Below are 22,217 nucleotides of genomic sequence, written 5' to 3'. Positions count from 1 at the left end.
GTGGTATAAGATGATTAAAACACTTCAGCATGCGCGCTCATGAGGCCACATCACACCATCCTGGCATTTATTATTTTCTAAGAAAAGCACCCCCTGTTATGTTTTATATTAACTCACTCATTCTAATACGGTATAGGATGATCTGCATAATCTAAGCCTAAGAATAAATGGATTTCAAACATGTTATTTCATAAAGAAAAAATGTATCATCATTGATATGGTGAAGCTTTCCGTCTGAAGCTATTTATTTAACATTTACTGTATGTATAGAGTATCGGGTGTCAGCTCTTTGGAAAGTCCAGTATGTTTTCCGCCATGATAAAGTCTTCAGAACAGAACACTTTAGACTTTCCGGTTTCTCAGTAAGATGACAAGATGTTTTTTTATTTATTTATTTTTATTTTAAAGAGAAAGAACAAAACAGAAGATAAAAGAAAAAAAAGAGAAGCTGGTGAGGGAGTGACTGATTATGACTGCTATACTGTAAGTGATAACAGGAAATAACTTCTCATGAACGTTCCACAACATTAAATGTAACTATACGTAAATGTAACCAGTGGTTTAAAAGCAAAGTGACATTAGTAATAAATTAAAAACTGTAATGGCTGGCAAACTGCCAAGGTATAAGAGGAATAAATAAAACACTTTTTAAAGTGATGTTACAGGAAAATAATCCACTTCACATCAGGCCGTATCACACATTTTCCCATGCACCGTCATGTTTTACTCTGTACTTACTGACAGAAAAACAGTAACTGTAGTGCTTAAATTGCTTGTGTTAATTGGGTTGAGTGAAGATATAAAAGAAGCTCATGTGCTGACACTGCAACAGCTTGTGTTTACTCATTGCTAGTAGACATACCAAGGAAGACTTTTACAAAATCCTCTAAACTGAAAATGTATACAAGATAAAACATCGGGTTTGCTTATAATAGACATATTAATTTATTTTATTATTCAAACAGTTGAACAGCTCTGTTTGCCCCAAGTCAGAGACTCATTCATGTGCACTAACAGGTAGGGGAGAAGTTGTAGATGTTGCTCTGCTGATTACCTCTGCCCCTCAGTGACGGAAACAAAGGAAGGACCAGCTGAATTCCTAAATTGGACAGCTCTTCTGCCCAAGGTCATGACTGCTGCTTCCCAAAATAACCGTGTGCAGGCGCTTTCAAAGTGTAACACTTTGTTCGCTGTTATCTTCCAACACATGGATTGTAGCGCTATTCTTAAAGAAGTCAAAACGGAGACGAGGGACTTGTTTGAATTTTTTAAACCCCTTATCCATGGAACACTTCTGCGAACATGTGTTCTCTCTCTCGCACATTCAGAGCGCTTCACTGGTTATCTCCCCTACAAATCTCCCAACTCCAGTTAATTATGTCCAAAAAAGGAGATTTTGTTCTGTTTTGAAACGCAAGACCACAATGTACTGAGTACAGTACTGACGGAGGGGGGGAGGAAGAGAAACTTTTCATAGCATAGTCATTATATTTCTCTATATGTGCCTCTGAACACATAGTGCTCCATCAAAGCTGAAAAGTATTCCTTGATATGATGAACTTATATGAACTTGACACACAGTTAGAGAACCAGACGGTCCTCTCCGCTCTCCTGGATCACCTGACCGATGGACACTTGGCTCTGGGCTCGCAGGTTGCACTGCTTCTTACACTCCAGCAGCTGTTCCAGATCCTTCCACATGCGCACCTGCTTCATGTTGGGCCCGTGGCTCTCCTTCACCTGCTTCTGCTCCTCACGGAGCTTCTGTTAGTGCACAGTGGAAAATAATACTATTGTTAACATGCCTCTAAATGACCTTTTAGCCTATTTTATTGATAAACATTTCTCCCCTGTTGTTCCCTCATGTTTCTCCCTCCTCTCACTTCTCCCGCCTTGTTTACAAAGCTCAATGTGTAATCCTACTTTACTGAGACTGCCACTAGCATTAGAAATGCTAAGGAAAATAATTCAAATGAATCAACAACATATATGTCAGTGTCATGTCAGGAGGTGGATGGTCCAGCAGTAATGTCTTTCATCACTGCCATATAATTCACATGTTTTGGTGTAACTGAAGCATGATGTAGTGTGACAGGGCAGCATACTCCAAAGGCTTTTGGCAGAAATATAGCAGAGGCCAAGCCCCTGTTGTCACCTATCATTAACCTTCTGTAAGCACACAAGACTGGGAAACAGTGCGGGGAGGGGGGATTCCAGGCTACGAGATTTGACAGACAACTTAAGAAGCCAAAGGATTCACCTTGCCCAAAGATTCCTGCTCTGCAATGTACTTCATGTACTGCTCCCTAAAAGGAGAAGAAAAATAAGCCTTTTGTCACATATTACATTACAGCAAAGTGGAATAATTTCTTTGCATATCCCAGCATATTAAGAAGCTGCGGTCAGAGTGCAGGGTCAGCCAAGATACAGATTCCCTGGAACAGATAGGGTTAAGGGCCTTGCTCAATGGCCTAACACTGGCAGCTTGGCGGTGCTGGGGCTTGAACCCCTGACCTTCTAATCAGTAACCCAGAGCCTTAATCTTTGAGCCACCATTCTCCTAAGATTTAATAGTGAATTTAAGTTGTGGATTGGGTAGTGTGCTGTATCCGAGTTGTGGATTGGGTAGTGTTCTGTATCCGAGTTGTGGATTGGGTAGTGTTCTGTATCCGAGTTTTGGATTGGGTAGTGTTCTGTATCCGAGTTGTGGATTGGGTAGTGTTCTGTATCCGAGTTGTGGATTGGGTAGTGTTCTGTATCCGAGTTGTGGATTGGGTAGTGTTCTGTATCCGAGTTTTGGATTGGGTAGTGTTCTGTATCCGAGTTGTGGATTGGGTAGTGTTCTGTATCCGAGTTGTGGATTGGGTAGTGTTCTGTATCCGAGTTGTGGATTGGGTAGTGTTCTGTATTCGAGTTTTGGATTGGGTAGTGTTCTGTATTCGAGTTGTGGATTGGGTAGTGTTCTGTATTTGAGTTGTGGATTGGGTAGTGTTCTGTATTTGAGTTGTGGAGTGGGAAGTGTGCTGTATTTGAGTTTTGGATTGGGTAGTGTTCTGTATTCGAGTTGTTGATTGGGAAGTGTGCTGTATTCGAGTTTTGGATTGTTCGTGCACTGTATTCGAGTTGTGGATTGGGTGATGTGCTGTATTTGAGTTGTGGATTGGGTGATGTGCTGTATTAGCATTGTGGTTTGGATGGTGGATTATATTTGATGGGTGAACCAAATGAATTAGTGTCAGTTAATATACATATTAGAAAACTAGATAGCTAATAAAGTATTTTATACAGAGCATTGGAAAGCAATACTGGTTGTCTCTCCATTCTGTAAAATAAATATTTGGCTTTAAATGAAATGGTCCCAAAAATTCATATATAACAAAAAGGCCAGACTGAGACACATTTTATTGCAGTAATATTCATTGTTATGCAAGCAATTTCAATTTTAGGTTTAAAAATGAGCAAAAATCCAGTAGTCCATCCTTTGTTGTCTATCTAGGTCTTAATAATAATATCTAACATGTATGATACTGTGGGATATACCATAACTTCTGAATCTGTAATAGAATCTGATTCTATGTCACTCTTTTGGTGCCAGACTCGTATCTTAGAGGTTAATGATTTCTTCAAAGAAAATACATTTCTATATGAAAAGACCTCCATTGTCCTCTAATGACTGCCCGACTGAAAGTAATGAAGAAACCAATAATAGGACACAGTAGTGGAGCACCTCTTAGCACAGCTAAAATGAGAGACACAGAAAACTGTCCCACATTTCCATGTTAAGAAAAGAGAGGGCATATGGGGAACGTATTGCTTAAAATAAGCTCAGACAGAGCTGCTTTATTCATATCCAAGTTCATAGAATTTACATATGAATGAGCAGTTGTGAACAGTGAAGCACCTGGATACCTGATGGACTTTTTCCGTGTCTGTGGGTCAGAGGACACATAGATCTTCATCTCATCTACTGCTCGCTGCAATTGAATCTCAGTAATCTGGAAATCGATGGAGGTAAGAAGAATAGGAAGCCTTTATTTGTCACATATACATTACAGCACAGTGAAATTCTTTTTTCCCCAGTATATCCCAGCTTGTTAGGAAGCTGGAGTAAGAGTGCCGTGATACAGCAGAGCAGAGAGGGTTAAGGGCTTTGCTCAAGGGCCCAACAATGGTAGCTTGGTGGTGCTGAGGCTTGAACCCCCAACCTTCTGATCAGTAACCCAGAGCCTGTCTGGGACAGGGCTGGTTTTAAGTAGGAGGATAGATCTTACCTCTTTCATGCAGTTGACTTGGTGATAGCGGTTTTCCTCCTGTGATGTCTCCTCTCTCATGGTCCTGACCTCCTAGACCAGTTCAGCACATTTAAAGACTTTACTAACAAGTCATATTTACGCAAGACCCTCTTCTACTGCATGAACAATGGTTGTGTGTGAGATCACAATAGGCCACTTTACCTGCTCCAGTTTGGATCTGTTGCTTTCCAGACCAGCAGCGCAGGTGTCATACAGAGCTTTTTTCTCTTCATACTCCTGGGAAATCTCCTGGTTTAGACAAACAGAAAAAAAATGTTTACACAAGTTTACAGTTAGTAGTACAGCTTGCTTATATATGGTCAATACAGTCTGGCTTGTATCATTGCGTTTAGTGCTTTTAGCACTTGAGTGGCACAGTAGGCCAACAGTATTGTACAGAAGGGTGTCAATCAAGTGTACTCATTAGAATACTAAGACTACACTTAGATAGTTCTTAGATTGGTCTGATCGGCAAATTCAGCTGTTTTTTAAACAATGATCCTATGGATATATGCATGTATGATTTTCTTGGACCATCGAGAGGTCTAGGAAAGACATGTTGCTTAATGACTGAACGATGGCGCATGGTAGAAATTAAATTTGAAGTAAAACCTAGATTTTAATGATGATTCATCACTGATTGCTAATCATAGTACCATTAATGATAGAGAAGTGGGCAGTGTTGGCTGAATATGTTTGATTACCTTCTGAGTCTTAACCAATTAGGTGAGTTAAAATCTCAGGCTGGCCAATGACCCACTGTTGGAACCTCAAACAAGCTTTTCAGTTGCAAGTCATTTTATATAAAAGCATCTGCCAGATAAATAATAGTGAGGGGGCAACAATGTATCTCTGATCCCTCTCAAGTTCTACTGCTTTGCTGTGGTTGCTATGGTTATGTGACTGACTTTTCAAATGCCTGAGCAGCAGACCGTGGTCCAGCTAAACAACACTTGCCTAGTCTTGTTTCATTTAAATGTTGTGGGATGTTTAATATTACACCTACATATTTGATCTGTCTTGTTTTACACTAGTTTCCCAGAGGCGGTATGTACTGTACAGTCTCCTGTAGTTGTGTTCTAGCCCCACACCTGGCACTCCTGCCGAAGAGGCCTCAACTCCTTTATTAATGGAGACAGAGCTGACTTCTTCTCCGATATTGCTGAATTGATCTTCTTCACCTGAAACAACACAAATGGTAACAATTACGTGCTAGATCAGGTGTCCTTTGCTCTAGTTCTGAAGATCTCCTGTCTTACTCACCTGGCCCACTTCATTATGGACTTCACTATAACACATTATAACATTCTTGAAGTATGACAGCACCTCTGACAATAGTTAGGTGTAATTCTAACAACAGGTTTATAGTAATGCTCTCGTTCGAATAGGTTTCTTATGTGTTTTATAGTAACAGCTCATTCGCAGGGAAATGTATCACCTGTGGTCCACATGATCAGTCTAGTAATAAACTGAATAAGAAAAAGTGTTGTTATTTAATAAAGAAAAATATACAATTTGCTCATAAAATATTCATTTGTGTCCAACTTGCACATTTTCGATGTGGTATTAACATGTGTCATTTTAAGCTGCGCTATGTCCTTACATGGAACTCGGAGCCTTTTGTGCAACTTGAAGTCACAATATTGCATTACAGCGGCTCTTTTCTTCTAGTTTCTGTAGCAACCCAAAGCAAGCGGAGTGCCATGGCAGTTACAGATCTCATCAGGGGAACAGCATTTTCCCATAAGCCCAGAGCGCTCATTAATGAACAAAAACATGAAGCCATGGAACACCACACAAACTGATGCAATAAAACAGCATATGTGACGGTATCAAGGTTTTAATTAAAAATTCAACTCTTGATGGAGTATAAGAAGATGGACAACAGAAACATCCCAGATGTGCCCTTTTTATTATCTGCTCACCATCTCAGACATGTTGTCCAACCTGTTTCCCTTCAGCTCGTCCAATTCACTTTTGATGGCTGAGACTCTCTCCAATTCCTCCTGGGTCTCGCTGAAGCCCGAGATCCCTCTCTGAGCCTCCAGGGATTGCTGAAAAGCAAAAAAAACAACGGTTACATTATAGTCTAGATCCGATGTCCCCTGAGAGGAGTCATTTGAGTCTCGTAGAGGCTCATGCACTATGTAGAAAAAAAGTATAATGCTGCTGAAAGCCTGGAAACACAATAGGCCTCCGAGTGTGTTGAGCACTCTGTGAAGAGTCATGTCTACACAGTCAATGCTCACCCCTTCAGAGAGAGCCTTCACACCTTCACATAATCTTTCTTCCTTGTCAATCACAGTGACACTACCCAATCTCGGGCATCTGTGAGCTCATGTATGTGGAAGAGGGCGGATAGTGATTTTCGTACGAGAGTGTTACACTGCTTGTGCAGAATTTTGAAAAGGCTAGCTTCACATAGCTCCCCAGTGGGTACCTGTTGTATGGCAGGGAGAGTTGGATAACTCTATAATAGGAATTTAAAACTACAACCATTACGCTCAACAAACAAAAGGTCTTAGGATAAGACAGACATGACAGAATGTCTTACTGATGTATTGTTCTGAAAACCACACTTAGATTTCAAATATACGTACACAGGGTTTCTGTTCTTTTCTCAGGGGAACGTGTTAAAATGATAGCGGTGGTAATCCTACATACATAACCACACTATGTGGGTTCATTAAGGTCAGAAATCTTGGGAACTTTAAGATGTATACCTGTCAGCACACTGCCTCGTTAGATGCTAGATATAGTCAGACTGGTGACCTGCTGCTCCACATACACACCACCCGAAGCTCTCAGCAGCTACTAAGCAAACATAGCGCACATGTATTTTGTGTCTCTGTGGTATGACTTTGTAGCAGTTCTGTGTGTACATGTGGGTAAATGACTTAGTCACAGTGCATGAAGATATTGTCGGTGTTCCACATATGACAATAAATGCAGTAAGTGAAGGATCATGTGTGTGTGTTGGTCACATTCATGGTTGGTTTTCCAGAGAGAGAGAGAGAGAGAGAGAGAGGGGAACAGTGGAACAGCTGCCTGGGTGGGGGGCTAGAGGTGCAGGCTTGCACAACCCACCGCAAAACTCTCTCACTCGCCTAAGAACAGCCTCGCACGTAGCCAGAGAGCAAATGCTGCGCTCACAAATAGCTCGGGCTCAGACCTTCTGCGTCAAAAAGGCAGGTCCGCTGCTGGGAGGGTTCAAAGGTGTGAAGTCATTACCAGGAAGGTGTTGTAACTTCATGTGAACGGAGTGAAATCTGAATGGGGATGGATGCTTGAGCGGGACAGGGTCAGGACAGGACGTCGGACAGAGGCATCTAATGAAAGAATCATGATATGCTGAGTGTAGTTAAATAAAATTTTGCTGATATCAACAAAATATATCGTTTCTCAGTGTGTGCTGGGGATTATGTGTAGTTTACTTTGCTGGTGTCATAGCTCAATGGCTTCTTTTCTATTGACAGAAGTCACGAGTTTGAATCCCAGAGCTGTTGGGTCATTAGTGCTTAAGTCCTAAACTCACAGTATGTAAAGAATAACACACTCCAGACTGTGCTGTTATTTAAATCTAGGCGGGTGTGATACGACATGAGGCGCATTCTTACGCTTTAAGAATGAATGTTTTAAGATGGGGGCGAAAAGAGATTAATTTACGAAAACATTTGCTCGAGGATTTCATGAAAGTGTTGTACAAAAATAATTTTTTTTATAAAAGTGTATCGATTTCCCCAATACTCACGCTTAGACTTCCATTTTAAGTGAATTTCAAATAAACCGATTTCCCCTTCTTTTTCACTATAGGAAAGTGCCTCAAATTTATTCTCACATATGTGGATTATAACACAAAGATGAAAAGTGGTGAAAAATGCAGGAGTAACCTTCCTTCAACATTCAGCTCTATGCCGAGATTAAAATTCTCACCTACTTTGAATAAACTGAATAAAATGACAAGCTTAATATGCAGGATGGGAGGCGAAAAAAAAAAGAGGAAAAGGAAGAGATAGGAAGAAAGAAAAGTTTAGTCTAAAAGTGTGTATGAAAAGTATACGTAAGAGCGGTGTAAATATGGACATAGAATCAGAAATAGATCTGATTTCAATCCCAAGTAAAACCAAACTGTGAGTTAAGTGGCATAATGTGAAGATGTAAGGGAAGAGCACATGGTAATGGGGAGGGCCATTTGCATACCAGATGCTGTTGTGCAGCTGTGTGGCGCTGACGAAGGACCTCCTCAGTCCTCTGTAGAACACCAAACTCAGCCTTCATCTCCGCCATCTCTTGACGCTTCTTCTTATATACGATGTTCTTGCCGCGCATCTTGGCAACGTACTTCTTAAACTGTAAACAACACAGAGATAACAACCAACAAATTGTTAACAAAAAAACCTTGAGGGACAGTCAGGATCAAGTTTGGATTTGGAAAGCACATGGAAAAAGAAATCGTTGACAATTAAACTCCACCACGTCATTTCAGAGTATGTAAAAGTGCTGTGCTAGAACAATAATGAGCAGGGAGCCAGGAGCAACATTCCAACAGGAATAAACATCAGGCTCGCACACACGCAAGTGCCGATCTTCCATACATCTTCCATGCAGAAGTGACTAGCGGTCAAACTAGAAGTCATCAACATGACACATCAGATTAATCGCTCGTTCTCTATATTGAGATTAATCGAAACGTATACAACAGACATGCTGAATTCTCGAATCTGATTGGTCGGAAACCGATGATTCATTTTCTTTGATAGGTTTATATTAAATGAACTGTTCTAATACGTCATAGTTTCTATAGTAACAACTTATTTACAAGCGTTTGTCTAATCGAAGGCCAATAATCAACAGATACACAAGCATCTTGTTATTCAACCAAGCATGTTGCTTTATATACTGAACCTTTCTAGAAGGAAAGGTTTGTAGAACATTTAGGGACATAGTCTCCAGTGTCAGCGCTTTGTAACAGTCAGTACGGTTGGAAACGGAAAAGTCTTCAATTCAGAGAACTTTCTGCTTGCTCTGTAACATGACAAGGTGCTTTTTTTTTTGTCTCAATGCATTTGACACAACTTGCTTTGAGGATGTTCCACAACATTAAATTAACAAGTAATTATAAATGGTTAAAAAGCATGACATGTCGTTCGTTAATAAATTCAAAATTGAAATCGTTGTCAAATTGCTGTGGTAGAAAGTGGAATAAAACATTACAGGAAGTGCTGACATTGTGTTTTATTCTTTACATAGTAATACTCAGAATACAAATATACTGCCTGATCGAAATGGGGTTTTTTTTCTTTAGAACAATCTGGCAATGGACGGTGTCCCTCAGGGACGTCTCCTCGGTCCGTAACAAAGGTAACTTGAGCGTTTAGGCACATGGCCAGGGGTGCATTCGTCATCTGGCAGTTCCTGCAAAAGAACATTGCCTGGACTGCCCTGCTGTCACTACAGCCAGCAGTTATAAATGTAGAAAGCAACCTCAGAAATGACAATATGTCGTGTGTCGTTCAGGGAATGTGGAGCTTGCATGTCAGAGTTTACCCCTTGTGTATTTCAGGACATCAAGGGCAGACAAGGTTGGGGGGATTATAGGCAACAATTGCACTGGGTAGTGTTTTCTCTCGTTACAAATGGCCGTCAAGTGACAGCGGCTAAATTAGCCACCACGTGCGTTGGTAATCGTCACAGTGAAATGGAAAAAAAATGCACAGGCATTAGGGGGCAAATAAATCACGGTTAGCAAGTGTTGCATTTACTTGAACTTTATAAAAAGAAGTTATAGAGTAAATGTTAGGCTTTTTTTCACATAAGAAATACAGAATCAACAGATGAACTTGTCCCTGTGATACTTACGAGATACTGTTGTAACTGAATAGAAGCTGTTAGCAGTTAGCAAAGATGTGCATTAACCATATTATCAGTAAAGGTACACTGCCAGTCAAACGTTTCAGCACCACATATTTCAGCATCTGGTTAAACTCTGATATTCTCTAAAATGTTCAGATTCAGTTTGGGGCTAAAATTCGGATAGATTAGGGATTGTCGTTAGTGCCTGACGTACTGCTAATATGGCTCGCTACGTGCTGTTCAAAAATAACAATAAAGGTGATGGTAAAGGAGGACAACATGGCAGCTGAAAAAAATGAGCAAGGTTTTCCTGGTACTGCAATTTCAGAATATTTCAATCACACAAAAATGTATTTCTGCATATGCTGATACAGATTAAGGCTTCAGGGTACACATCTTAACCGGAGAACAGTGTGCAGACCAGCATGCTTGTACTTCCAGGTCAACTCTGTTCATGCAGAAATATGCCGCAGTGCCCCAAAAATTTCCTAAATGGATTCATTGAGACTGTGAGGTGAAAAACATAGAAACAATTAAAAATGAGTCAGTTACCCCCAGTTAATTACAAGTCTCAATTTTTTGTTTTGTCTGCAGCACTAATAAGACTTGCATGGTGATAAAACATAAACCTTTGATGGCAGTGTATAAATGAATAATCTATCTGCTGTGCTCTGAATTAACAATAAATGTAAATTTTACTATTTAATTTACAAATGTAACGTACAGTGAGGGAAAAAGTATTTGATCCCCTGCTGATTCTGTACGTTTGCCCACTGACAAAGAAATGATCAGTCTATAATTTTAATGGTAGATTTATGTGAACAGTGAGAGACAGAATAACAACAAGAAAATCCAGAAAAACGCATGTCAAAAATGTTATAAATTGATTTGCATTTTAATGAGGGAAATAAGTATTTGACCCCCTCGCAATCAGAAAGATTTCCGGCTCCCAGGTGTCTTTTATACGGGTAACGTGCTGAGATTAGGAGCACACTCTTAAAGGGAGTGCTCCTAATCTCAGCTTGTTACCTGTATAAAAGACACCTGTCCACAGAAGCAATCAATCAATCAGATTCCAAACTCTCCACCATGGCCAAGACCAAAGAGCTCTCCAAGGATGTCAGGGACAAGATTGTAGACCTACACAAGTCTGGAATGGGCTACAAGACCATTGCCAAGCAGCTTGGTGAGAAGGGGACAACAGTTGGTGCGATTATTCGCAAATGGAAGAAACACAAAAGAACTGTCAATCTCCTTCGGCCTGGGGCTCCATGCAAGATCTCACCTCGTGGAGTTGCAATGATCATGAAAACAGTGAGGAATCAGCCCAGAACTACACGGGAGGATCTTGTCAATGATCTCAAGGCAGCTGGGACCATAGTCACCAAGAAAACATTTGGTAACACACTACGCCGTGAAGGACTGAAATCCTGCAGCGCCCGCAAGGTCCGCTGCTCAATAAAGCACATATACATGCCTGCTGAAGTTTGCCAATGAACATCTGAATGATTCAGAGGACAACTGGGTGAAAGTGTTGTGGTCAGATGAGACCAAAATGGAGCTCTTTGGCATCATCAACTCAACTCGCCATGTTTGGAGGAGGAGGAATGCTGCCTATGACCCCTGGAACACCATCCCCACCGTCAAACATGGAGGTGGAAACATTATGCTTTGGGGGTTTTTTTCTGCTAAGGGGACAGGACAACTTCACCGTATCAAAGGGACGATGGACGGGGCCATGTACCGTCAAATCTTGGGTGAGAACCTCCTTCCCTCAGCCAGGGCATTGAAAATGGGTCGTGGATGGGTATTCCAGCATGACAATGACCCAAAACACACGGCCAAGGGAACAAAGGAGTGGCTCAAGAAGAAGCACATTAAGGTCCTGGAGTGGCCTAGTCAGTCTCCAGACCTTAATCCCATAGAAAATCTGTGGAGGGAGCTGAAGGTTCGAGTTGCCAAACGTCAGCCTCGAAATGTTAATGACTTGGAGAAGATCTGCAAAGAGGAGTGGGACAAAATCCCTCCTGAGATGTGTGCAAACCTGGTGGCCAACTACAAGAAACGTCTGACCTCTGTGATTGCCAGCAAGGGTTTTGCCACCAAGTACTAAGTCATGTTTCGCAGAGGGGTCAAATACATATGTCCCTCATTAAAATGCAAATCAATTTATAACATTTTTGACATGCGTTTTTCTAGATTTTATTGGTTGTTATTCTGTCTCTCACTGTTCAAATAAATCTACCAATAAATTATAGACTGATCATTTCTTTGTCAGTGGGCAAACGTACAAAATCAGCAGGGGATCAAATACTTTTTTTCCTCACTGTATTAACTGTAGGGTAAACAGATTTTTACCCTTTAAAAATTTTTTTTAACAAAAATACTTTTTTTTTTTAGCTGATTAAATCAAAACAAAGTTAAAGCAAAGTAGAGTTCCTTATCTTTTCTCAACTAATTACTAGAATGTGAGCTAAAATTTTTATTTATTTATTTATTTTTATAAAGAGCACATACACTCACACACACAGATTTTAGGATATGGACCAGCTGCTGTTTGAAAGGCTTGCTCTATTTACACGGATATATTAAATGTCGAGTTCATTACAGCAGCTAGGAACCCCTTGTGCCCCTCTTTCTCCAGCTTTAAATCACTACAGTGCCATTGTGTGACCATACAAGGGCATAATCCATCCCAGAGCTCTGTCTTAAACATCCTCCACACTCGCGCACACACTGACATACACCGTTTCTGTGAGTTACTTTCATTGACATGTGCATTACTTTGCGGTTCATTTTAATCAGATTTTTCTAAAGTTGCGTTTTTGGGGGAAATAAAACACTTGACGTGTTTCAAAAACTGTCCAGAATGCTACAGCGGTTTACTCCTTTCTTTGTTCCTTCCTAACTAGTGTACCTCCCCGTTTCTCAACTGTCTCGTTTCATTATCTATGGCTGGTGTATTGTTGCAGCCGTTCACGGTTGGATGAGCCGCATGCCGAAGCGAACCTTATCAAACCGGGATGATAGAACTGAAGCAAGTGGTAAGACACGGTGGGGCCTATTTTAGAAACTGAAATTCTCTATCTACTCTGCCTCCCAACTCACTGCATAAGGGCATGCTGGAATCTACCAACCACCCAGACAGACACCCAGACAGACACCCAGACAGACACCCAGACAGACACCCAGACAGACACCCAGACAGACAGTGTGAGAGGATACAGGCAGAGAGTAGAGACAGGAACATTAACACTACAATGCTATATAGGATGATGAGCAGATTCCTTATCAGGGACATACAGTACAGACATGAATTAGTTTACTGAGATGAGGGTTTGATTTAAAGCAGAGAGAACAGAGTACATTGTGAAATCTGTAACATTATTCTACCAATAAAAACAAATTGCAAACATTTCGACTAAATGTAGTCCAGTTATGCATAAATCCATTTATGCAAATATTTGTATGAGTGATGCTGGGTACACAGCTGTGTGTGCCATGCTAAAACTGTTTCTCTTGTGATGATGCACAATAACGTGTCCAGAACTGAAAAATGTTGGTACCATAGTACCATGTTCAGTTCCAGTTCCCTTTGTAACAGTACTCTGAAGCCTCATTTGTAGAGACTATCTTGTATGTAAGTTACTGTACTGAAGTGAGGTATGTGTAGTTTTAGTGTGTGAAGCCGGGCTGTACCTCGTCTGAGCGGATGATCTCGACTCCTCCCTGTCCCACAGCCTGACTCTTAGCATTCAGCTCTCTTGTGATGGAGGTTATCTCCTCTCTGGACTCCTGCAACTCCTCTGCCTTCGCCTCCTTCTTCCGTGCTATGATGGAGGCCTAACAAACAGTACATTTTTAAGGGATTGACCCCTTCATGTGCCACCATGAAGGGTCGATCAAAACGCTAATCGCTTCTGCCGTACGATCTATTCATTAGAAGATGAGACGACATTTCGGTCGATCAAAACATGATACTAAAGTTATGAAATGATAATAAACATCTGGCTATGATCAACAGGAAACAAACATAGATGAGAGACACCAATCTTTCTTTCAAGTTGCATCTTAATTCATACAGGAAAAGGATGTAACTTGTAAACCTGAAGTACGTTTTGAGGAAATATTCCAGCCAGATGCGTTTCAAACTAATCTCCGTCTACGCCTATAGTGTAGCAAAGACCAAGAACAAGCATTAACATGTTTCCCAGTATAGGAATAAAACCAACACACTGACTTTTAGACTTGCTGGACACTTTATTAGGAACACCTCTACCCATGCTCATTCATGCAATTATTCAACAATCCTATCAACCAATCATGTGGCAGCAGCTGGTTTTAAGTATTTCAGAAACTGTTGTCTCCTGGGATTTTCACACACAACAGTCTCTGAAGTTTACACAGAATGGAGAAAAAAACATCCAGGAAAAACAAAAAAAACATCCAGTCCTGCAGTTGGAAAAGTCTTGTTGATGAGAGAGGTCAGAGGAGAATGAGCTGACAGGAAGGCTACGGTAAATCCAATAACTACTCTTTATTAACTGTGGTGACCAGTAAAGCAAGTCAGAACACACCGCACATTAAACCCTGAAGTCCACGTCAGCTTCCACTCCGGCCAGCCAAGAACAGGAATCTACAGGAGTCTACAGTGGGTACAGGCTCACTCAAACTGGACAGTTGAAGATTGGAAAACACATCGACTGGTCTGATGAATCTTGATTTCCTCTCCAACATGCAGCAGATGGTGGGGTCAGAAATAGGCATCAACTGCACGAATCCATGGCCTCAACCTGCCCTGTTTTAACAGTTCAGGTTGGTGGTGGTGGTGTAATGGTGCGGGGAATGTCCCCCCCACCTTTTATGGACACCACTTGAGCACTGGTTGAATGCCAAAACCTATTTTAATACTATTGCATCCTTTTATGGCTACAATTTAATACCCATCAAATAATGGTTCATTCCAGCATGATAATCTGAAATGTCTCAAAGCACAGGTCGTCTCAAACCGGTCCCACGAACCTGACAACGAGTTCAGTGTACATCACTGGCCTCACTGGAATCTAATAGAGCATGTTTGGGATGTGGTAGAATGAGAAAGTCAACAATTATGTGATGCAATCATTTCAACATGGATCAGCGGCTCAAAGAAATGTTTCCGTGTAGAATTCATGCCACAGAGAATTGTTTTGAGAGCAAAGACGGGGTCCAAGTGTTAGTATGGTGTTCCAAGTAAAGCGGCCAGCGAGTGCGTATCCTGACAGAATCTATCAACTGCCCTTAGATATACACCAGTCAAAATGTTTAGACACACTCTTTCTTTATTTTTATTTTTTCCAAACATTTAATCATACACCTTCAGATCAAAAGGTTTTTAAGCTCATGAGAAATATTTCAGTCGAGTGTCCAGAAACTTTTAACCGGTAGTGTAGATGCCTAGATGATAAGTGCTTTATGTAAAAAGGTTTCGCATGTCTGTTTTCGTATTATTTCCTTTCGGCACGGCTCGAAGAATAAAGGCACGGAGAAAAACGCTCCTACCTGCTGTCTGTACAGAGTGAGATTATCATCCATTGGGTCAGTCCTGGCCATCTTCTTCTCCATCATCTGGTTCATCTGATTTAGCTCTTTAATCTGGTCAGCAGAAGAAATTAAATTACTTTTGTAAAATTATTAAAGAAAAAAAACCCAACTAAACAAAACAAAACAAAACACATGTGCCGGAAATGAAATGATATGGAGAACATTCGAAAATGGAAAACAGGATGCTGTGCAGCATCTTATAAGCAACCTTATATATTCTTGAGTGCTCAGTTATTTTTAGGAAGGAACTTTAATCCAGCCAATTCGATTTTTCTCCAAATTCTGCTTTTCCACAAATGTAGATGATCATCCATGCAGAAATGTCTGGTATTTGTAATTCATTAGTTATGGACTGGAGATACAAGGCTAATGAACCTGACAGGAAACTAAATGTGATTTGAATTACAGCTGGCACTATTTTCAGCGCCCTAACGTTAAAGAGAATTAATCAACACATTCTGACCAATCTGATTTGAGAATTGAGGTATAAATATATACAGAAATGTATATAAATATACAACTGAAGTCAAACCTACATTATTATCGTCATCAATCCTAACATACAATTCCTTTTTCTCAAACCAATACATTTCTCAAACTGCTCCTTTAAGGAGTAGGTGATGTGCCGAGATCTAAACTAAGACCCGATAAAACATGTACTGCGAGGTGACCTTCTCCTCCAGCTCATCCAGCTCGGCGTGGCCCATAGCCGGCTCGGACGCCACCTTCTGCAGGTAGTGCACTTTGCTGCGGATGCGCTCCAGCTCTTTCGGCACCTTATCTGACGCCATGTAGGAGTTGAACTTAATCTCCTCCTCCAGTCTCTTCACCAGGCCTGTAACAGAGAAGAGAAGCCTTTTTGGCACTACGCTCTCACAGCACACTCCCACATGACACACTATATATGCAGTACAGACAGTTCGTTTGCAAAATAATGCTTCTGATCATTTTAGAGAAAAAAATATGATCACAGACAAAAAAAAAAAGGTCTGTTGAAATACTGGAACAGCTGAATATCTCGTGATCTGGAAAATTACAATTCACACCATAGTTCTTCACATGCTGGAATGCGTTTGATGCCTATAAAAGACATCATATGAAGCCTTTACATTGTTAAAAGAGTCTGTTTAGTGTGACGCCTGTGCAGGTGACGTTTGTTTGACCTCTGTTATGCACTGTCAGGACACGGGGACTTTTTCCATGGTCTACTCACTCTCAGGCTTGGCATCTGCTGCTGCCTGTCGCAAGTCTTTCAGCTGGAGCTGACACCTCTGCCTCCTCTGCTCAGCCTGGAACAGCTGAAATGCACAAACACCAAACACTCTGCATGTATGCACAATTCATTAAATTTGCCTTCTTGGTTTGGAAAAGTGCAGCTATTAGTCTATAGGTGTACCAGATGTACACTACTGGTCAAAAGTTTGGAGACATTCGACTGAAATGTTTCTCATGAGCTTAAAAACCTTTTGATCTGAAGGTGTATGATTAAACGTGTGAAATCGGTGTTGTAGACAAAAATATAATCATACCAACGTATTCATTTCTTTCATTAGAAAACTAACATTTTATTTACAAAAAAATACTTTTTTAAACAGACGACTCGGAGGGAAATATTCCGAAAAGCAGACGATAAGAGTCCAGCGTAGGTGTGAACTCCTTTAATACTGTTTAAAAAGCATCTCGGGAAATTCCTCAAGAAATCGATTGAGAAAATGCCAAGAATACATTTCTGGAAATTCTAGGCAAGAAGGGCATCTACTTTGAAGATGCTAAAATATTAAATTTTGTTGATTTATTTTGGATTTTTTATCACAAAATAATTCCCATAGTTCCATTTGCGTTACTCCAGAGTTTTGATGACTTTATTATTATTATAAAATGTGTGGGGGAAAAAAAATAATAAAGAAAGAGTGTGTCTAAACTTTTGACTGGTAGTGTATATATACACGATGTTCCACATGACGCTCTGAGTCACAACACTCAAAGCAACTGTTTTGGAGCCCACAGATACCTGGTTCTTTTGCTCTTGTTTCTGAAGAGCCAGAGATTCCTCTCTCTCCTTTTCCACCCGAAGCTGGCTGGCCACCTCTAGCATGCGCTGATGGTTAGACACAGACTCCACCTTGTGGACAAATGAAGTAATACACACTCTGTAAGGTTGACCACAATCGTCTAGACCAGGGGTTCCCAAACTTTTCCAGGGCATGGCCCCCCAAAAGGCATTAAAATTTGACCGAGGCCCCCCTTTTGCAAGATGTCTTTAAAACACATTAAAAATACAGACTTCTGAATATATAATTTTTTTTATTAATAATTACATCTTTACATTACATTAGGAGTTGATTTTGTGTGTGTGTGTGGTTGTCTGAGAGTGAGAAAGAGAAAACATTTATTTATTTTTCACACCAAATTGTTGAGGGCCCCCAGACACCCCCTGGAGGCCCCCACTTTGAAAACCACTGGTCTAGACCAGGGGTGTCTAATCTTATCCTCAAAGAGCCGGTGTGGGTGGGTGCAGGTTTTCTTTCCAGTCGAGCACGAGCCACACCTGATTCCACCTCTTTAACCCGTTTAACCGATCTTGGCTTTCAATAGACTCAGGTGTGGCTTCTGCTTGGTTAGAATGAAAAACTGCACCCACACCGGCCCTTTCCAGATAAGATTCGACACCCCTGATCTAGACTGTAGAGGATATACAAAGGAATAAAATGTCAATCTGTCTCAAGTTACACAATTTATTACTTATAAGACAGACATTTTTCTACTGAAACGAGTCTGAAGCCAAAGGTTTTCTTACCCGCTTTCTCAGACGCTCCACTCTTTTAATCAGCTGATCCTTCTCTTCCTCCATAGCTGAAATGTCCTGCAATAACAAATTCCATCAGGAACGTACAACTTGTTAAAAAAATTTCTTTGAATAGATCAAAGGCAAAGGGGTTTCAAAACAGCCTTTTAAAAAAAGCTAACATGGATTAATTTAATGGCTTCATAATAGACATTGGGATGTGCCCTCTGCTTTACTAATTTTCTTCTTTTTTTTGCAAGAAATTCAAAAATTTAGTTGAAATAAACTTGCAAATGCAACACCTTGAAATGTGTATTAGTATAAGAGATAGCCAGTTAATATAAAAGATGTCTGTAGCGTTAAAAATTCAAATAAACCACATTTTTGTCCGAATAAAACGGTCACATTGATTTATTCTGACTCAATCTCAACATTTTGCTATTATAGCTACAAGTTCGTTTTATTCTCTAGAGTCAAGAAAGGTTTGCTTTATTTTAATATTAAGTGTATAGATGTAAGAACACAAAGCAAATGAAAAAAGAGTAAATGATTCTCTTACCCGTCGAATCTCAGCTGCAGAAAATCCAAAGGTCCTCAGTTGTTCACACTCTTTGTGGTAATTCTTGAATCCTTCTACCACCTCTTCATACTGTATGGATAATAAATCAGAAAAGAATCATGTACTTTATGAATAAAATAAAAACTGCAATATACTTTATATAGGATCTGTTGAACAGATCACGGGTCATCACTAGACCACATTGATATCGGATGCGACTGTGAAAGATATAATCCATTTTCCAATCAAGCTGCACGGACAATAGCATAAGATGTTCTATTTTAAAATGTAACGCGAGCTGTATTGACTCCGAAACGAGCACAGACCTGGTGGTAGACCTCGGCGATGACCTCGTCAGCCAGGAACTCACTGGGCACGTCCAGTTTGACGAGGAAGCGAGCAAGATAGGCCCTCTTCTTCAGCTCAGGAACTCTCTGCAGCAGCCAGTGCAGGATGGGGTGCACCACCGGCTTACTGCCCGTCACCAGGCCCTGCCGAAAACCGCTCCTGGGAAACACAGATGAGCAAAAACTCAGGCTCAGCGATAAGAGAAGCAAAAACGTCCCTATTAACATTTACTCGGTTTAACATGTTAGAGTTATGTACCTTTACTACTTTATCTTCTGTTAGCGTGTCTTTAAAACATAATGGGATATGCTGTTATAGGAAAATAATCATTGATGAGGTGGTGTGATGCAGCCTGACATGATTTTCCAATAACGTATGTCCCAAAGCATTTTATTTCCTTAACACCACAGCAATTCTGCCAGCACTAATTATTTATTTATTTATTTATTTATTAAAGAACCGCCCTTTATACTTTTTTATACATTTATAGTTACATTTAATGTTGTGGAACGTCCACTAAACAAGTTAGTTCCTGTTGTCACTTACATTATAGCAGCTATAAACATTCATTCCCTCACCAGCCTCTCTCTCTTGATGTTAACAAGAGAAAAAATGCAGCTTGTCATCTTACTGAAAAACCATAAAGCTTAAACTCCTTCTTCCAGAAGACTTTCCTGTGTCTGAAAACGTCAAGGAACCCCTGACTGTTACAAAGTACTGACACTGGAGACTCCTTCCAAACATGCTAAATAAAAGTCACCTCGTAGAAAACACCACATTAACGTTAAACTTTTTAAAAAATTGTTGTTGTTTTTTGTATTATTATTACTTCTAAGGGGAGTGTCCGCTATTCGAGTCCAGGTGTAAGCTGTTGCTATAGAAATGATAACAGTACAATAAGAGCATTAATATTAACATGTGATTTGCCTTTCAGAGCTATAGAAATGAATCAACATCTTCTGACCAATCAGATCAGAGAATTCAGCTGTCTTGTGATACTGATAAACGTTTATCCGTTGCCACTTTAACACCCGTTCTGGTCCACTTTTTTTTTTTAAACTTACACATCAGAAAAGCCACCAGGCGGTTTGTATTTCAGCATCCCCAACAAAGTGAACATCCTTTTGACCGTTTGCTCAGGCATTTCCTCTCGGATGTCAAGTGCTTGCTGAAATATAAGACAAAAAATACATCTGAGAGAACAAGCAATTAACATGTAGACCTGTAAATCTGTAGTGAAGGGGTCCGTGGAGTTTTTATTTATTTATTTATTTTACAGTTAAAAGAGACCCTGGTTGTGAAATGTTTGACAACGCTTGCTGTAAATATTTTATTGGAGTGGTACAGTAGATAGCATTGCCACCTCACAGCACAAGGCTCTCTGGTTCGACCCTGAGCTCGAGTTGCTGTCTGTCTGAAGGCTGTGGAAATGTGAGTGGAAATGTGAGTGGGAATGTGTGTATAGTGCCCCGTGATGTACTGGCGTCCCATCCCATATGACGCCCAGTGTTCCCGGGATATACTCCGGATCCACTGTGACCCTGACCAGAGAAAAGTTGTTATTGTACATACATTGTATTGTATTTAATTAGGGAGGAAAATGGGGCATTATAGAGGTCTATTGTTTTTTCTTTTTGCATTATGGATATGACTGCATGCCATGAGAAATAACGCAGCTCCAGCCTTACTAAAAATTATTCAACCCACATTGCAAATCAGGTTTATTGTCAAAATTGACAGACTTATTAAATAATTTTGAGACTGGAGAAGTCATTATAAGTCGCGTTTTCAGGTGAATTGTGGGAAACCACTTGAAGCATTCATTGTGTTGAATTCAATTCAATTGCTTTTGTTTTTGTTCAGCTGAAGGTCTGTCAATTTTGACAATAAACCTGATTTGCAATGGGGGTTGAAATCATTTTGATTGCACCTGTATGTCTCTCTATGTCTGAGAGGCTCATAATGTCTGACTTCCTTCAGGTCTTACTTTTTTTTCTATAGTAAAGACAGCATTTAAATTTTCCATCTTTTTTAATTTGCATTTTAATTTGCACTGCCCTGGGATCATCGTTAACTTACACAGAGTTATCAGGAATTAGATTATCAGATAATCCGACTCAAAACCCGTGAAATCTGAAGCTGTCTCTCTCACCTTAGGGTCAATTTCGGCCAAAACATCATTGAGAACCTGCAGCAGCTGCATCGGCTCCAGAGAGTCAAACGTGATTAAGTTAAAGCTCTTCTTGAATGGCTCTCGATTCAGCTGTTCTACAATTAACTTAAGTTGTTCACTCATTTTTATTTATCTATTTATTTTTAATTCTTTATTCGAAAAACGTTCCGCATAAACAAATCTCATTCGTCTTCTTGCTAACCCGTTAGCTTCTTAACAAACACGACTGTTGCGAGGCAACCGAGTTATTCCGCTAACTAGCTACGGCTAAAAAATAATAGTTTACATATTTGTAGTCTTTCTAATTATTTTATCAAAAATGTAATATGTTTTATATGATATAAATATAATAATTAACAAATTTAGCTTTAAAAATTCTGCTTCATCCTAAAAAAAACTGCCTAGAAACCGAAAAACTGTTGCTGGTTGCCAACAGGAAGTTCACCTCAGCCTCATGAAATCTTTCCTCTCTTTTTTTTTTTTTTTTTTTTGGGGGGGGATGCTTTCCAAATTGCGCGCTGTTATACATATATGCGCACTACACAGGGTATAGAATCAAAGGTTTCCAGCCTTCATATAGTGCTTTGTGCTTCCAACTGAAATCCATTTGGAATAGAACCATAC

General features: G+C 40.2%; 1 protein-coding gene across 1 annotated transcript; it reads right to left on the bottom strand.

Annotated features, from left to right (window-relative positions):
• Nucleotides 1-374: 374 nt before the first annotated feature.
• On the bottom strand, nt 375-22,058 carry ift81 (intraflagellar transport 81 homolog). The gene is made up of 18 exons (XM_017466856.3): nt 21,573-22,058; nt 20,485-20,588; nt 19,399-19,579; nt 19,073-19,162; nt 18,526-18,591; nt 17,740-17,850; nt 16,942-17,026; nt 16,400-16,563; nt 15,687-15,779; nt 13,845-13,988; nt 8,493-8,642; nt 6,218-6,346; nt 5,384-5,473; nt 4,455-4,541; nt 4,272-4,343; nt 3,910-3,995; nt 2,261-2,306; nt 375-1,764 (listed from the first exon to the last, which is right to left on the bottom strand). The coding sequence occupies exons 1-18, from the start codon at nt 21,714-21,716 to the stop codon at nt 1,582-1,584; spliced, it is 2,025 nt and encodes a 674-aa protein (XP_017322345.1). The 5' UTR covers nt 21,717-22,058; the 3' UTR covers nt 375-1,581.
• Nucleotides 22,059-22,217: the final 159 nt, after the last annotated feature.

The sequence above is a fragment of the Ictalurus punctatus genome, chromosome 5, assembly GCF_001660625.3.
Source record: "Ictalurus punctatus breed USDA103 chromosome 5, Coco_2.0, whole genome shotgun sequence".
NCBI lineage: Eukaryota > Metazoa > Chordata > Actinopteri > Siluriformes > Ictaluridae > Ictalurus > Ictalurus punctatus.
Note: the sequence above shows the minus strand (reverse complement) of the source record. Positions and strands in the feature narration are given on the sequence as shown.